Below are 15,836 nucleotides of genomic sequence, written 5' to 3'. Positions count from 1 at the left end.
TTTACAGATAAAGAGTTCAGTCACTTGCCTAAGGCCACTCAGCCAGGAAGTGATGGGGTTGAATCTGAACCAGAGAGCCCAAGATCCTCGCTGCTATGCTACACGGCCTAATAAAGGAGGTACCTGAACTCATTGGGCTAGGATGCACAGCTATACAAGTAGTAAAATAAGCAAACCAGGGTGGCATAGGGTACTACCGAGCAGCTTTCCTTTCTTTTTTTTTTTTAGAGAGAGGCTTTATGTAATTTATAGAGCAAGAAGAAGGTAGGGTTGAAAATATAGTCATAAGACTAATGCAGAGATAGCAACTGTGCTTTCATAAGCACACCATGTATGAGTTTTATCTTAGCTATATATCGTCATAACAAGCAGTTATCATTCTGATATGTCTAATGTACATGGGAATAAATCTACTTGGCAACTTGATCTTTACTAAAGCAGTTCATTTTAACTAAAGCAAATATTGAATAAATTTAATTCAACAGATGTAGTAATAGCTATTATAAAAATGTACTTATACACAAGTATTCAATTTTTATTTTATTGCTTACATATGAATTGCACAGTGAATTTTCACATCTCAAAAAAACTTACTTCATTACATTTAATACATATATGGACTTGAATAAAACAAATTAGTTCTTTTCTCAGACAGGAAAGAAAAGGAACATTTTGAGGAAGGGGAAGTTAATTGCTGGTAAATTGTATTAGTATTATTCTAAAAGATAATGAGTTCATAAATATTAAGGAAATATTTATGTGTGTGTGTGTTTGTATTCAGGTACACTCCAATGACAATTAAACACTATATAAGCAATCACAGACAACACAAGATAGGAGAAACATTTAAATGTTAACTGTTCAGTGTCAAGAAAAAAGAATGATACAAGCAACTAAATACGGCAAAAAGAGAATGATTAACAATTTATTAAGAGTTTTATATATCTACAAAAATATAGCAATACAGTAAACTTCAACAAATCCTAAATTTTCAATATCTGAACTGGCTACAACACAGTATGCACACCCAGTCCCTACAGAATCCCCTGCAGACATGGACGGGTCAGAGAAAAGATCCATTTCTTGGGAATCCTTGTCAATAAGACCAGTTCAGTAATCCAGGATATACAGAAGTCTACTGTGAATTAAGAACAACAAAATCACAATAAAACAAAAATCAACAGTATAAAATGTCCAAGAGAAATGTGTGATAAACATTAATTGCAATGGTTTTCCTTTACATGCAATACATGCATTTTTTAATCACTGAGAAACATGAAATTTTGTAAAGCAAAGTTTGTTTTGAATGAGTGCAAATGAACATATATATTCTTTTCCTATACTATTATATATATTTTTCCATACAAAAGCACACAGTGTTAATCTATAAAATGACATCCAAGTGGATGATGATTGTTTTTGCATGTCCCCCTGCTTAGATTTTTAAAAATGCACAATAAAAATTAATATTCTTTTTTAAAAATACAGAAGGAAAAAAGGAAAATAAAAAAAACATAAAACTTGGCTTATTAACAAGTGACGCATTTTACCCAATCAAGAGGCAAAGTTACAGTGACAGCTGCAATAGGGCCATTTAGTCTTCCAGTGGTCACTCTGAAAGCAAGATCTTGTGGTTTACATCTAATAAACAGCCCAGGATATTTTGGGGTCATTTTATAGGTTTAAATGAATAGACTCTTTTTCAAGATGTTGCACTTTGGCTTAAATATTCAAAAATTTTTGAGTATGCTTGTTCTATTATCATTTCCTTACTTTTTTCTGTTTCTACTAAAGGTGCCCAAATAACCATAAACACAAAGTTAAAACATCCTATTCTTCACTGCAATTTTTCAAACAAAAAAGAAAAATTTTTTGAGCTATAGTTTTTGATATGTGTATTGTTTTATGTAACTGAATCTGAAAAGGTAGTGGAACTATAAACAGGTGATTTTATAAAACGTCCTAAGAGAATTTTATAAGAATTGCAAAGAAAGTTGTTTATTTTTACAATGTGATAGAATTCACTAAAATGTACATAATTTTACGGGTCTGTGAATGCATGTGAAAGTGCACCTGTGAGTCTGGTAGCTGACTTTAAAAGAAACTTAAATTGAAAAGCCTTAGCACACTTGATTTCTAAAAGATAGGCACTCTTTTCAAATGTAATATAACTAATCTTAAACAGAGATGCATAAAAGTTATGGTTCAAATCTTACAAATTCAAAGTCCGTTTGGGGAGTTCTTTGACTGTGAAGATTTAAAACAATGCACAACATAAAAATGTAAAGTAATGTGCTTTTAATAGAAACAGAAATGTACAAACTCCTCACAGGTGAACCAGTAGCTGTTTTAAATGTATTTTTTTCTATACTAAATATATATTTCATTTAATTAATGGAGCCACAGCAAAATACTACTATAATTTCAAAGCATAGCCTGTAAACTAATACATCGTATGATGTAAAAAATATTGCACAGTTCGGTACTCCGAGAGTAAGCTCTAAGCCTCTCTAGTAGAATGGTCAATCTCTCAGCAGAAAACAGAGTATTACAAGAACTAGACGCTTTAAAGTATGGCAATTTTTAGGGTCATATTCTAGGAATACTATTCAATAGATGTCTTATTACCATAAACAAGTTGAGGAATGCTCATCACATATTATTACAGTAAACAAGTAGAGGGATGCTTATCACAACTTATCTAAAGCATGGGGATGAAAAGCCACAAAACAGTTTTGCAGCCGCAGGATTAGGAATATATTTGTATGTATTTGCTTTTGCAGATAACCAAAGACAAAAGCAGTTCTATTTGTAAGCAGCTGTGTAGACGTTTAAAAAATACAGCAGACACGTTATATATTTTCAACCCTCTGAAGGCTTACTTTTTTAAAAAAGTACATGTTTATGAAAAGTTTAAAATATACTATTCAACAAAGGAATAATGTGAGACCAATACACATTCAATTTTAAAAGCCACCAGGAACCTCATAACAAATTAATATGGCATAAATCTATCTTCCAAAGTACCCTAAATCACATATAGCTCCAAACCTTCTAATATGGTATGCCAAGCATTTGGTTAAAGATAAGTTCCATCATTATTTTCAAGAAGTATGTTAATATGCGTGAAGTAAACCCTGAAAACTTAGCTTGGACTTAATGTTTAGGCCTTAAAATCCTATGCTGCGGTCTTCATGAGAACCTCAGTACACACATAGATCTGGAAACTTCATCTCATAGACTGGGACAGATTGGTATTGGGCATGCCCAGAAGTAACAGTCAGTGTTCCTGATGGACTGGGAGGAGGACTGTAAAAGAAGAACAAGGCATTATCAACATGTATATTTAAAAGCTGTTCATTTCAGAGCATTCTATCTACTACCAGAAAACAGCAAAGTAAGACTACTTAATTGCAGATACCAACATGATGTAGTTGCTGGCCAGCTACAAGGCTATATGGGAAACAGACCACACTGTTTTTAAGCCTAAACACATTTTCCTTTGAATATATGTATATATAATTTTTTATAATGGGATTAAGTGCTATTCTTGTGAGCTGCTCTGTTTCATTAACAAAAAAGTCATTCATATATACTGTATTATCTTTTTTGAAGAAAGCATGGTATTTCATTACACGGATATATCATAATTGATTTAATCCAGTGAACAAGTACAGGTTCATTTCCATTTTTCATTACCATAAATGATGCTCACAAGTCTATTCTTATACATATATAATTTTATCCTGGCCAATTGTATCCTTGGTTTATAGTCTTATGAGTAGAATTTCTGGATCAAAGTGTATTCACAATTGTGACCTTGGTACATATTTCCAGAATACCAGCAATTTATACTTTCAGCATTTGAGTGTACCTATTCTCATATACTGTCATAAATACTGTATACAGTCGATCTTTTTTCGTTTTTTTTTTAAATCCTTGTCAATCTGGCAGACAAAAGGAAATTCATTCTTATTTTTATTTTCAATTTTCAGGTTACAATAATGATAATTTCTTCGTACTATCCATTTTATATTCCTTTGAAAATGTAATTTGCCTATTTAAGTTCACTGCTTCTATTCCTAGCCAGACGTTTTCCCCTTACCAATTTGGAAAACCAACTTTTTGTCATATCATAAAAATGTTTTTCTCAAATTATTATTTTTTTTTTGCCAAATGCTTAAAAACCTTACATAAATCCATTATTTCCTTATCAGTTTTAGTTTTTGAGTTATGCCAAGAAACACTTTCCTCCCAAATGAGGATTACAAAAAATATTCCTGTAAATTCTAGTATTTCTATGTATTTTTCTAAACAAAGAGTTAATTTTTCTATCTTGGTAAAGGAAGTGATGTAAAAATCCTCCCTCCTTCTCTTACTGGCCAGCAGTCGAGCAGTTGTCCAAACAAGATTAACTAAACATTTGCTCTTTTCCTCAAAAATTTGAAATCTTGTCTTTACCATAGATACTTTCTATTTCCAAATTTTCCTCTATTCTACTTACCTGCTGAAACTATAAATCAACTTGAAAGAAACAGCATGTAAATAATATTTAATCTTTAAATCTGTGAACATGGGGGGTTTACCTCTCCTTTGTTTAGGTCTTTAATTTTTCTCAACAATGTTTTGTACTTGTAACAGAGGTCTCACATGCTGTTAAATTTATGGCTAAGTATTTTAGTTTTTTCAATGCTATGTTTTAAAATTTCATTCTGTAATTGTTTGTTGCTAACATGTGGTTATATAATTGAATTTTGAATGCTGACCTTGAATTCTGTGACTTTAATTCACTTATTAATTCCAGTAGAGTTTTTTTTTTGTTATTGTTGTTGTTGATTACTTAGGATTTCCTACATACACAACCATGTCTTCTGTAAAAAGAGTTCCACAAGGGTACTTCAAAAAGTTCTTGGGAAAACAGAATTAAAGGATAATAGGAATCTTTCCACAAACTTTTTAAAGTACCCTTAGATTTCCTCCTTTTCGAACTTTACATTTTTATTTCTTTTTCTTACCTTACTGCTAGGACTTCTAATACAATGATGAACACAAATGGTGACAGTGGACATCCTTGTCTTGTTCCCAATATTAGGTGAAAAGCATCAGACTTTCACCATTACATGTAAATAATATCAGTAGTAGATTTTTCGTCATTAGTCTTCATCAGATTGGGTTCTTCCATTCCTAATTTTCTGAGAATTTTTGTCTTATATGTATGTTAAGTTTTAACAAATGCTTTTTACTGCAATTCCTGGGGTGATCATATAACTTTACTCTATTATGTTAATATGGTGAATTATGCTGACTGACTGATTTTCTAATGCCAAACTGATCTTGCTTTCCTCATAGTACCCCATTTACTTATGTCATCAGTTTTATAGATTTGCTAGTATTTTAATAAAGATTTTTGTGACTATATTCATATTCACTTGCTAATATTTTAACAATATTTTTGTAACAATATTTATGAGGAGTATTCATCTAAAATTTTATCCTCCTTGTAATAGATAGCTCTGTCTCATTTTGGTATTGAGGTAATGCTGGCCTCATGAGTTAGAAAATTTCTGGACCTCCTCTATTTCCTGAAAATGTGTAAAACTGGTGTTATTTCTTACTTAAATGTTTGATAAAATTAAAGAGTGAAGCCAAATATGCTTCCTTGTAGGATGCTTTTAAATTACAAATTTATTTCTTTATTAAGATATTTGGATATTTCACTTCTTGTGTCAGTTTTAGGAAAACGTGCCTTTCAATGATATTGCCCATATTATCTAAATTGTCTTTTATTTTTCTTTTTGCTTCCCTAGTCAGTAGGTATAAATTGTCAAATTTACTGGCATTAAATTGTTTACAAAATTCCTTTATAATCTAGAGATGCCCCTCACTCATTTATGATATTGGTAATTTGTTTTTTCTCTTTTTTTTCCTTGATTACTTTTACTAGAAGTTTATCAATTTTACTAACTTTTTCAAAGAACCAACTTTTAGCTTTGTTATTTTTTTCTACTGTTTTCTCTTTCATTGATTTCTGTTCTTTGTTATTTCCTTCCATCTACTTAATTTGGCATTATGTTGTTCTTCTTTCTCTAGTGTATTACATAATTATTAGATCACTGCTTTTAGATCTTTCTTCTATGCAAACATTAAGCACCTAAAGATATAAATTTCCTCCTAAACACTGTTTTAGTTGCATCCCACAAAATTTTGATGTCTTTTCAGCTTAAAATATTTTCTAATTCCTCTTATGATTTCTTCTTTGACCCATGGCTTATTTATATATCTGTTAATTTCCAAATATTTGGGATTTTTCTAGATATGAGGGTCAATAAATTATAATTTCTTTTGTGGCCAGTCTCTTGACACGATTCCAGTCTCCTGATGTTTACTTGCACTTGCTATATAGTCCTAATTGTTCTATTTTTGTGAATGTTGTATTCACACATCAAAAGAATCTATATTCTACAGTTGTTTAGTACTGTGTTCTCTAAAGGCCACTTAAGTTGGTTGACACTGTTCAAATCTTCTATAACCTTTCTGAATTTTTGTTTTCTTATTAATGTTTTAGTACTCTTACAAATGTTAAAGTTTGCAATTATAATAATGCAAAGAAACAGAAAACTACAGTGAGAATAAGCAGCCCCACATATACATTTCTCTCTTAAAATACATATCTTTTCCTGTAAATTCATTGATGTGTTTGTATGTGTACTGTTTTAAGGTCCTTGTGTACTAATTTCAATAACTGGGTCATCTGTGAGGCTATTTATTCTCACTGTATTTTATTGTTCCTTTGTATTTCTTGTAATTTTTTTTTTAACTGTACTTAGGTGACAGTGAATAAAAGAATAGTGGGGACTGAGGTATGAGTATAATATTGTTTGTTTTGTCTCTTTTCTGGAGAATATAAAACCTTTCCTCTGGTGGTTAGTGAGGCAAATCAGTAAGAGGAAGTGTATCAGACAGCAACTGAAAACTCTGAAGGTACACCATGAAGTCAGTTTAGCTTCTCTCTATCATGTCAGCTATCCCAGATCTACTACTTCCTAACTAGGTGATCTTGGATAAGTTACCTAACTTCTATGTGCCTCTGTTTATACACCTGTGAAATGAGAATAATCACTACCTATTTTTTAGGTCTGTTGCAGATAAATAAAATAACGCACTTGGCACAGTGCCTAGAACATCATAAAGTGCTCATTAAATGTTAACTATTAGTATACAATAAATGGTAAGTATTAGTAGTAATTGTAGCACCAATAAAACAGAATTAGTCATAATACTTATCTAAAATATCAAAATACATAGATTTGTTAGTGTGACTAAATGTAACATGGTGATCCCTAACAACATTTCTTTTAAGAACATGGGTCATGGGGTTTGAATTTTGACTGTGCCACTCACTTCCTACATGACCTTCAGCAAGTTACTTTACTTCTATATGCCTTGGTGCCTTCACCCAGAAAATGAAAACAACAGCATCTACCTACCTTTCAGGGCTGTTGTAAATATTAGCAGAAATAGATTTAAAACATGTAGCATAAGATCAAGTACACAGTGACAATAAAATGTAATACTGACCAAAATGTGCCCTGCATATGAAAGCAGAAAAAGGCTGAAATAAAAAAGCAAGTGGACTAGAGCATTTACTTGTTTCTTCCATTTATAAAATACAGGTGTTGAAGCAAAACAGACTTAATTAATCAAGTTATGAATATAAAAGATAGAGCTGATGTCGAAAAAATTCCAGAAGCAGAGCTGTCTATGGGTCCTCTACCAGGCCACCTTACCCAAAGGCCATTTTCCACAATGAAGTCTACATAAGACTATGCAGAAAATCTTTACCTGGATGGAACCTACAGTTTGCCTATCTGTCTTACAAGTGCTGCATTACTTAATAACAAACAGACATTGAATAACCAAAGCATGTTAGACACTCTATGTTTTGAAGCATAAAAGTCATACACGGATTCAAAGGGATAAGATGTAGCAAAGCTCAAGGAAAATTCAATAATTCAAAAGAGACAGCTGCATAAAGAGAATCATTCTGCCCTGGAAACCTGAACCAGGGGAATTGCAGTTTCTACAGGAGAAAACAGCTAAATATGAGCAATTTCCTGATTATATGTATACATTTTAAAAATTTTTATTTATTTTTTATTTTAACTTCTCAATATACATTGTAGATGATTTTCATGTCCCTTTACCCCTTTCTCTTTCCCCCCACCCTCTCTCCACCTCACCCCCCCAACCCACTACGTTATATCTGTTCACTTGTCTTAACAAGTTCAAGGACTTGTGATTGTTCTGTCTTCTTGGCTGCCCTACTGTTTGTTTGTTTGTATGTATGTATGTATGTTTATTTATTTATTTATTCATTCATTCATTTTTAGCTCCCACAAAGAAGTGAGAACATGTGGTATTTCTCTTTCTGTGCCTCATTTGTTTCACTTAATATATTTTCTCTAAGTCCATGTTTGTTGCAAAAGGTTACTACCTTTTCATTCTTTTTTATAGCAGAGTAGTATTCCATTCTGTAGATATACCACAGTTTCCTTATCCACTCCTCTGATGATGGACATTTGGGCTGGTTCCAACTCTTGGCTATTGTAAATAGTGCTGCAATAAAAAATAGAGTACAGGTAACCCTTTGACATGATGATTTCCATTCCTCTGGGTATATTCCCAGCAGTGGAATAGCTAGGTCATATGGTAGATCTATCTGTAATTGTTTGATGAACCTCCATACAATTTTCCATAAAGGCTGCACCATTTTGCAGTCCCACCAACAGTGTATGAGTTTCTTTTTCTCTGCAACCTTCCAGCATTTATCATTCTCAGTCTTTTGGATATTAGTCATCGTAAATGGAGTGAGATGGTAATTCAAAGTGGTTTTCATTTGCATTTCCTGAATGCTGAAGACATGTTGAGCATTTTTTCATGTGTCTGTTGGCCATTCATATATCTTCCTTTGAGAAATGCCTATTCAGCTCCTTTCCCATTTTTTAATTGGGTTATTTGGGTTTTTTGCTGTAAAGTTGTTTGAGTTCCTTGTATATTCTGGATATTAATCCTTTGTCAGATGTATATTTTCCAAATATTTTCTGCTGCTCTGTTGATTGTTTTTGTACTCTGTTGATTGTTTCCTTTGCTGTGCAGAAGCTTTTTCGTTTGGTATAATCACATTGGTTATATTTTTCCTTGGTTGCCTGTGCTTTGGGAGTCATATTCATGAAGTCTGTACCCACTCCTACTTCCTGGAGTGTTTCCCCTATGTTTTCTTTAAGGAGTTTTATTGTTTCAAGATGTATATTTAATTCTTTAATCCATTTTGAGTTGATTTTGGTATATGGTGAGAGCTACGGGTCTAGTTTCGTTCTCCTGCTTATGAATATCCAGTTTTCCCAGCACCATTTGCTGAAGAGGCAGTCTCTTCCACAGTGTGTAGAATGGTGCCTTTGTCAAAGATCTGATGGCTGTAGGTGTATGGGTTGATTTCTGGGTTCTCTATTCTATGCCATTGATCCGTGTTTCTGTTTTTATGCCAGTACCATGCTGTTTTGGTTATTATAGCTTTGTAGTATAGTTTAAAGTCAGGTAGTGTTATGCCTCCAGCTTTATTTTTTTTGCTCAGGATTGCTTTGGCTATGCATAGTCTTTTGGTATTCCATATAAATGTCTGGACAGCCAAAACCATTTCTGAGAAAAATGTCATTGGAATTTTGATGTTCTGTAGTTCACTTTGGGCAATACAGACATTTTCACAATGTTAACTCTTCCAAACCAACAGCATGGTATCTCTTTCCATCTTCTTGTGTACTCTTTAATTTCAACAGTGGTTTACAGTTTTCTTCACAGAGATTTTTCACATCCTTGGTTAACTTTATTCTTAAGTATTTTATTTTTTTGGTGGCTATTGTAAATGGGCTAGCTTTCTTGGTTTCTTTTGCTGCATGTTCACTGTTGGAGTATAGAAATGATATTGATTTTTGTGTGTTGATTTTGTATCCTGTATCTTTGCTGAAATCATTTATCAACTCTAAAAGATTTTTTTATAGAGGCTTTAGGCTGTTTAATATATAGGATCATATCATCTGCAAACAGGGATAGTTAGACTTCATCTTTTCTAAATCGGATGCCCTTTATTTCCTTCTCTTCTCTGATTGCTCTGGCTAATACTTCCATTGCTATGTTGAATAGGAGTGGTGAGAATGGGCATCCTTGTCTAGTTCCTGTTCTTAACGGAAAAGCTGAAAGCTTTTCCGCGTTCAGGATGATATTGGCAGCGGGCTTATCATATAATGGTTTTAACTTTGTTGAGATACTTTCCATCTATACCTAACTTGTAGAGAATATTTCTCATGAACGAATGTTGAATTTTGTCAAATGCCTTTTCGGCATCTACAGAGATGATCACATGGTTTTTGTCTTTGCTTTTATTGATGTGGTGTATCACATTTACTGATCTGTATATGTTGTCTGCACTGTGCTCTCCCAAGAGTGAACCGGCCATCCCTATATAGAAATGTGAACCCGTGGCCTTGGTGTTATCAGCATCACACTCTCCCAAGGGAGCCACAGGTCAGTCCCTGATTTGCTTATGTTGAATCAACCTTGCATCACTGGGATGAATCCCACTTGATCACAGTGTATAATTTTGTGTATTTGTTGTTATATTCTATTAGCTAGTATTTTATTGAGGATTTCTGCATCTATCTCCATGAAAGGTATTGTCATGTAGCTTTCTGTTTTTGATGTATCTTTGTCTGGTTTTGGAATCAGGGTGTTATTTGCCTCATAGAATGAGTTTGGGAGAATGGCTTCTGTTTTGATCTTTTGGAATAGTTTGTAGAGAATTGGTATCAATTCCTCTTTGAAGGTTTGGTAGAATTCTGCAGTGAACCTGTACAGTCCTGGGCTTTTCTTTGTTGGGAGCCTTCTGATAACAGCTTCAATCTTTTATTGTTATTGGTCGGTTCAGATTTTCTATATCTTCTTGCCTCAGTTTTGGTAGTTTGCATGTGTCAGAAATTCATCCATTTCCTCCAGATTTTCAAATTTGTTGGCATATAGTTGTTTATAGTAATCTCTAATGATTCCTTGTATTTCTGAGGTATCAGTTCTAATATCACCTTTTTAATTTCTAATTTTTGTTATTTGGGTCTTCTCTCTTCTTTTCTTAGCCTTGCTAAAGGTTTGTCACTTTTTTTTTTATCTTTTCAAAAAACCAACTTTTTGTTTCATTGATCTTTTGTATCATTTTTCGGGTTTCTATCTCACTTAGTCCTGCTCTGATCTGAATTATTTCTTTCCCTCTACTAACTTAGGGTTTGGATTGTTCTTGTTTTTCTACGTCTTTAACATGAAGTGTTAGGTTGTTTATTTGCCATCTTTCCATTCTTCTGAAGTAAGCATTTATTGTGATAAATTTCCCCTTAGTACTGCTTTTGCAGTATCCCACAGGTTTTGGTACGATGTATCATTATTTTCATTAGTTTCAAAATTTTTGATTTCCTGTTTAATTTCTTCTTGAACCCATATGTCATTAAGTAGAATGTTGTTTAATTTCCATGTGTTTGTATAGTTTCCGGAGATTCATTTGTTACTGATTTCTAATTTTAATCCATTGTGATCTGAAAAAAGACATAGAATAATTACAATTTTTTTGAATGTGGTGAGACTTGCTTTGTGACCTAACATGTGGTCTATCCTGTAGAATGTTCCATGTGCTGATGAGAAGAATGAATATTCTGAGGTTCTTGGATGGAATGTTCTATAGATATCTGCCAAGTCCGATTGGTCTAAAGTATTGTTTAGATCTTGTGTTTCTCTATTGATTTTTGCCTAAATGATCTGTCCAATGTTGAGAGTGGGATGTTCAGGTCCCCTATTACAGTGTTAGTGTCTATGTCTTTCTTTATCTAAGAGTGTTTGCTTTATAAATCTGGCTGCTCCGATGTTGCGTGTGTATATATTTATGATTGTTATGTCTTCTTGATGGATAGATCCTTTTATCATTACATAGCGTCTTTCTTCATCTCTTTTTATGGTTTTTGGTTTAAAGTCTATTTTATCTGATATAAGAATAGTTACTCCAGCTAATTTTTCATTTCTATTTGCATGGTATATCTTTTTCCATCCTTTCACTCTTAGTCTATGTATGTCTTTACAGACGAGGTGAGTCTCTTCAAGGCAGCATATTGTTGGGTCCATCTTTTTAATCCAATCAGTTTGTGTCTTTTGAGTGGGGAATTTAATCCTTTTACATTTAGAGTTATAATTGAAAGGTGCTGATTTACTCCTAGCACTTCACTGATTTTAGTTTAGATATCTTAAGTATTTTTCGTTCCTTTCTGATTTTGTTTGTCTTCTGTGTTTGTTGGTTTCTTGGGGTGGTAGATAAACTCTTTTTTCTTTACTGCTAGCATTTTTGTTTTACTGGTAGGTTTTGTTCTTCATTGAGTATTCATGGCAGTGATGGTTGTTTCAGGTATCAAACCCAGTACTCCCTTGAGAATTTCTTGTAAGACTGATCATGTGGTAGTGAAGTCGGCAGGTTTTGTTTGTCTGAGAAATATACTATTTGTCCTTCATTTTGGAAAGATATCCTTGGTGGGTAAAGTATTCTTGGCTGGCTATTTTTGTCCTTTAGTATTTTGAAGATATCATCCCATTCTTTTCTGGCTTTTAGGGTTTCTGATGAAAAGTCTGATGTTAGTCTGATTGGGGCTCCCTTCTAGGTGACTTGCCGCTTCTCTCTTGCATCTTTTAAGATTCTCTTTGTCTTTGAGTTTTAACAGTGTGACTATATCATGCCTTGGAGAGGACCTTTTTGGGCTGAATATGTTTGGGGATCTTTGAGCTTCCTGAATCTGAAGATCTGTGACTTTCCCTATACCTGGGAAGTTTTCTACTATTATTTCGTTGAATATGATTTCAATGCCATTTCCTTTTTCTCCTCCTTCTGGAATATCCATGATTTGGATATCTGAGCGCTTAATGTTGTTGTCTCTCTTAGATTTTCTTCAATTTTTTCAAATTCTTTTTTCTTTTTTCTGGTCTGCCTGTGTGAATTCAAACAGCCTGTCTTCAAGGTCAGAAATTCTTTCTTCTGCTTGTTCTAGCCTGCTGGTTAGACTCTCTGCTGTGTTTTTTATTTCGTCGAATGAATGCTTCAGCTACACAAGCTCTGCTAAATTCCTTTTCAGGGCACTGATTTGTTTGTACATTTCTTCTTTCAGGTCCTGTATATGTTTTCTCATTTCATTGTGTTGTCTAACTGAGTTTTCTTGTAACTCACTTACTTTCCTTAGAATTGTTGCTCTAAATTCCTTGTCAGTCATTTCAAGGACTTCATGTTCTATAGACTCTAGAGCTTGAGAGTTATTATTTTCCTTTGATGGTGATGTATTTTCTTGATTTTTCATATTTCTGTTATCTTTCCTTTGGTGTTTACTCATTGTGGCCGGGAGTATCATGGTCCACTAGTTCCACCCTGATGTCTAGCCTGGATCCTGAAGGGACTGCTAATTCTGGGAAGCAAGGACTAGCCTGGGCTGGGGGGTCCCATGGTGCTTGCCTGTTCTGGTGCAGTTGACTCAGGGTGTGTGGGCGTGGTGGCTCTTTCTCTTCTCCGGGTGGTGCGGACTGGCCTGGGCTGGGGGGTCCCACTGCACCTGCCTGCTCCGATGCAGCTGAGTTGGGGTGTGTGGACCCAGTAGCTCTCAGGCCTCTCTGGGCGGTGGGGACTGGCCTGGACAGGGGGTGCTTCCCTGTTCTGGTGCAGCTAACTTGGGGCATGTGGGCCCAGAGGCTCTTAGGCCTCTCTGGGCAGTTGGCACTGGCTTGGGATGGGGATCCCGCAGCACCTGCCTGTTCTGGTGTGGCTGACTCAGGGTGCGTGGGCCTGGCGGCTCTCGGGCCTAAGCGGCGGGGACTGACATAGACTGGAGGTCCCACAGCTCCTGCCTGTTCCAGCATGGCTGACTTGGGGCAGGTAGGCCCGGCAGCTCTCGGGCCTATCTGGGAAGTGGGCACTGGCCTGGGCTGGAGGTCCTGCGGCTCCTGCCTGTTCCAGCATGGCTGACTTGGGGCATGTGGGCCCGGCGGTTCTCAGGCCTTTCTGGGCGGCAGGCACTGGCCTGGGCTGGGCGTCCCGAGGCATGCGGCTCCTGTCTCTTTCAGTGTGGCTCTCAGGCCTCCTGTTGTTGCTTTCTAATAGTTGCAAATTGGTTGATTTGTGGGAGAGATCGACGCTAGGAACCGTCTACTCTGCCATCTTGACTGGAAGCCACACAATTTCCTGATTAAATGTAACTTTAGAATATGGGTCTTCCAGATTACCCAGATGTCCTTATGGGACCATTATAAAGGAATGATTGATCTCAAAAAGGAAGCTAGGAAAGCTAGACAACAACTGGACAAGTAATGGTATAAGACTCAACCAAACAAACAGAGTGACTACTAAGAAAAGGGTCACCTATATAATCGTGTGTTTATCCTAAATGAAAAACACAATTACGTCAACATAATCAGCCACAAATTAACAAGGGCCTAACAGTTTCTATTTTGTTCTTGCTGTATTATTGCTGGTAGTAAAAACCTTACCGAATAGTGAGTTCCAGTATTTGAGCAAGTCTATCATGAAGCAAATTCGCCTGCAAAGAAAAAAAAAAAATGTTAAGAAAGGATTTTATTGTTTTCAAAATACCCATATATAATAATACAAATGTAATTTAAAGGACAAAGCATAACTGTAACTATTAAGCTGACAGTACAGAATGCTTCAATGTTTTGGTCTGATCTGTCTCATTTATTAGAATTTGTTTTTTCTTTTTTTTCCTTTCCTAGTCTCACTGCTAAAAACAAACCAAAAAAAACCACAAAGCAAAGTACTCATAGCTAAATCACTGGAAACCACTGCAAAAAAAAGTGTCAAAGCAATAAAAATCATTAATATTTAGTTTACTATCTGCCATTTCCATCAGCTTACATCACACAAAGAAATTATCTAGGCTTCCTAGGTATGCCTTCAGTTTTCAGTCCCAGTCTCATACATTTCCTGTGTTCTGTTCCAAGTCTTAAGCTTGGAACTTACCAGCCAATCACTGAGAAAGAGTTTCCACAAAACCGCACTCCACCCCGACCCTCGTTGCCATTTGTTCACTCACTTTGGATTCGCACTGTGCTGCTATTTCTTCAAAAGGTGCTTTCTGGAATTTCTCTATCACAAGACGCCTCTTTTCCTTTTCCTGTTCTTCCATTCCATTGGTATCTATATAAATGTTTATAATAAAGACTCATTAAATGGAATATAGAATTTCACAGAACCCTGCTAATGACTAAAAAAGCTAATGATCTATCAACCAAAAATAAGGATAACTTACAGGGCTACTCTCATAAGAAAAAAAGCAAAAGGCATAATATTCTTGAAATGTCTTTTAAGGCTAAAAAATTAAAAATCTAACAGTTAAAACTACATAGCACACAACCCTCTTTCATAGAGTATCTCTATCTTTCCCTACCCACCACCAAAAAGGGGAGGAGAATGGTAACTTCCTACAAGCCAAACAACTTCAAGGTCCATCCTGAAGGACAGTTCTTTTATTTGTAAGTGAGCCCTTGCACATATGAGGTACTAAATAAAATATTTGCTAAGCTAAATTTTGATACTAAGTGGAATAACAGAAATACAGATGGGTAGGCTGGCCAGTTAGCTCATGGCTCAATTGGTTAGAGCATGGTGTTATAACACCAAGGTCAAGGGTTTAGATCCCCTTACCAGCCAGCCATCAAAAACAAAACAAATACAAACAAACCAACAACAAGAAATACAGATG

General features: G+C 35.0%; 1 protein-coding gene across 2 annotated transcripts in view; it reads right to left on the bottom strand.

Annotated features, from left to right (window-relative positions):
* Positions 1-912: 912 nt before the first annotated feature.
* Positions 913-15,836, bottom strand: part of EFR3A (EFR3 homolog A) — a 115,482-nt gene continuing 100,558 nt past the window's right edge. For both annotated transcript variants that reach the window (XM_063079770.1, XM_063079771.1), the window contains exons 21-23: positions 15,168-15,271; positions 14,605-14,654; positions 913-3,309 (exon numbers count right to left, since the gene is read on the bottom strand). In XM_063079770.1, the coding sequence (XP_062935840.1) occupies positions 3,204-3,309; positions 14,605-14,654; positions 15,168-15,271 (260 nt within the window). In that variant the 3' untranslated portion in view covers positions 913-3,203. The remainder of the gene's footprint in view (positions 3,310-14,604; positions 14,655-15,167; positions 15,272-15,836) is intronic.

This window comes from Cynocephalus volans, chromosome 15 (assembly GCF_027409185.1).
Source record: "Cynocephalus volans isolate mCynVol1 chromosome 15, mCynVol1.pri, whole genome shotgun sequence".
NCBI lineage: Eukaryota > Metazoa > Chordata > Mammalia > Dermoptera > Cynocephalidae > Cynocephalus > Cynocephalus volans.
This window is presented reverse-complemented; position numbering and strand designations above follow the sequence as displayed.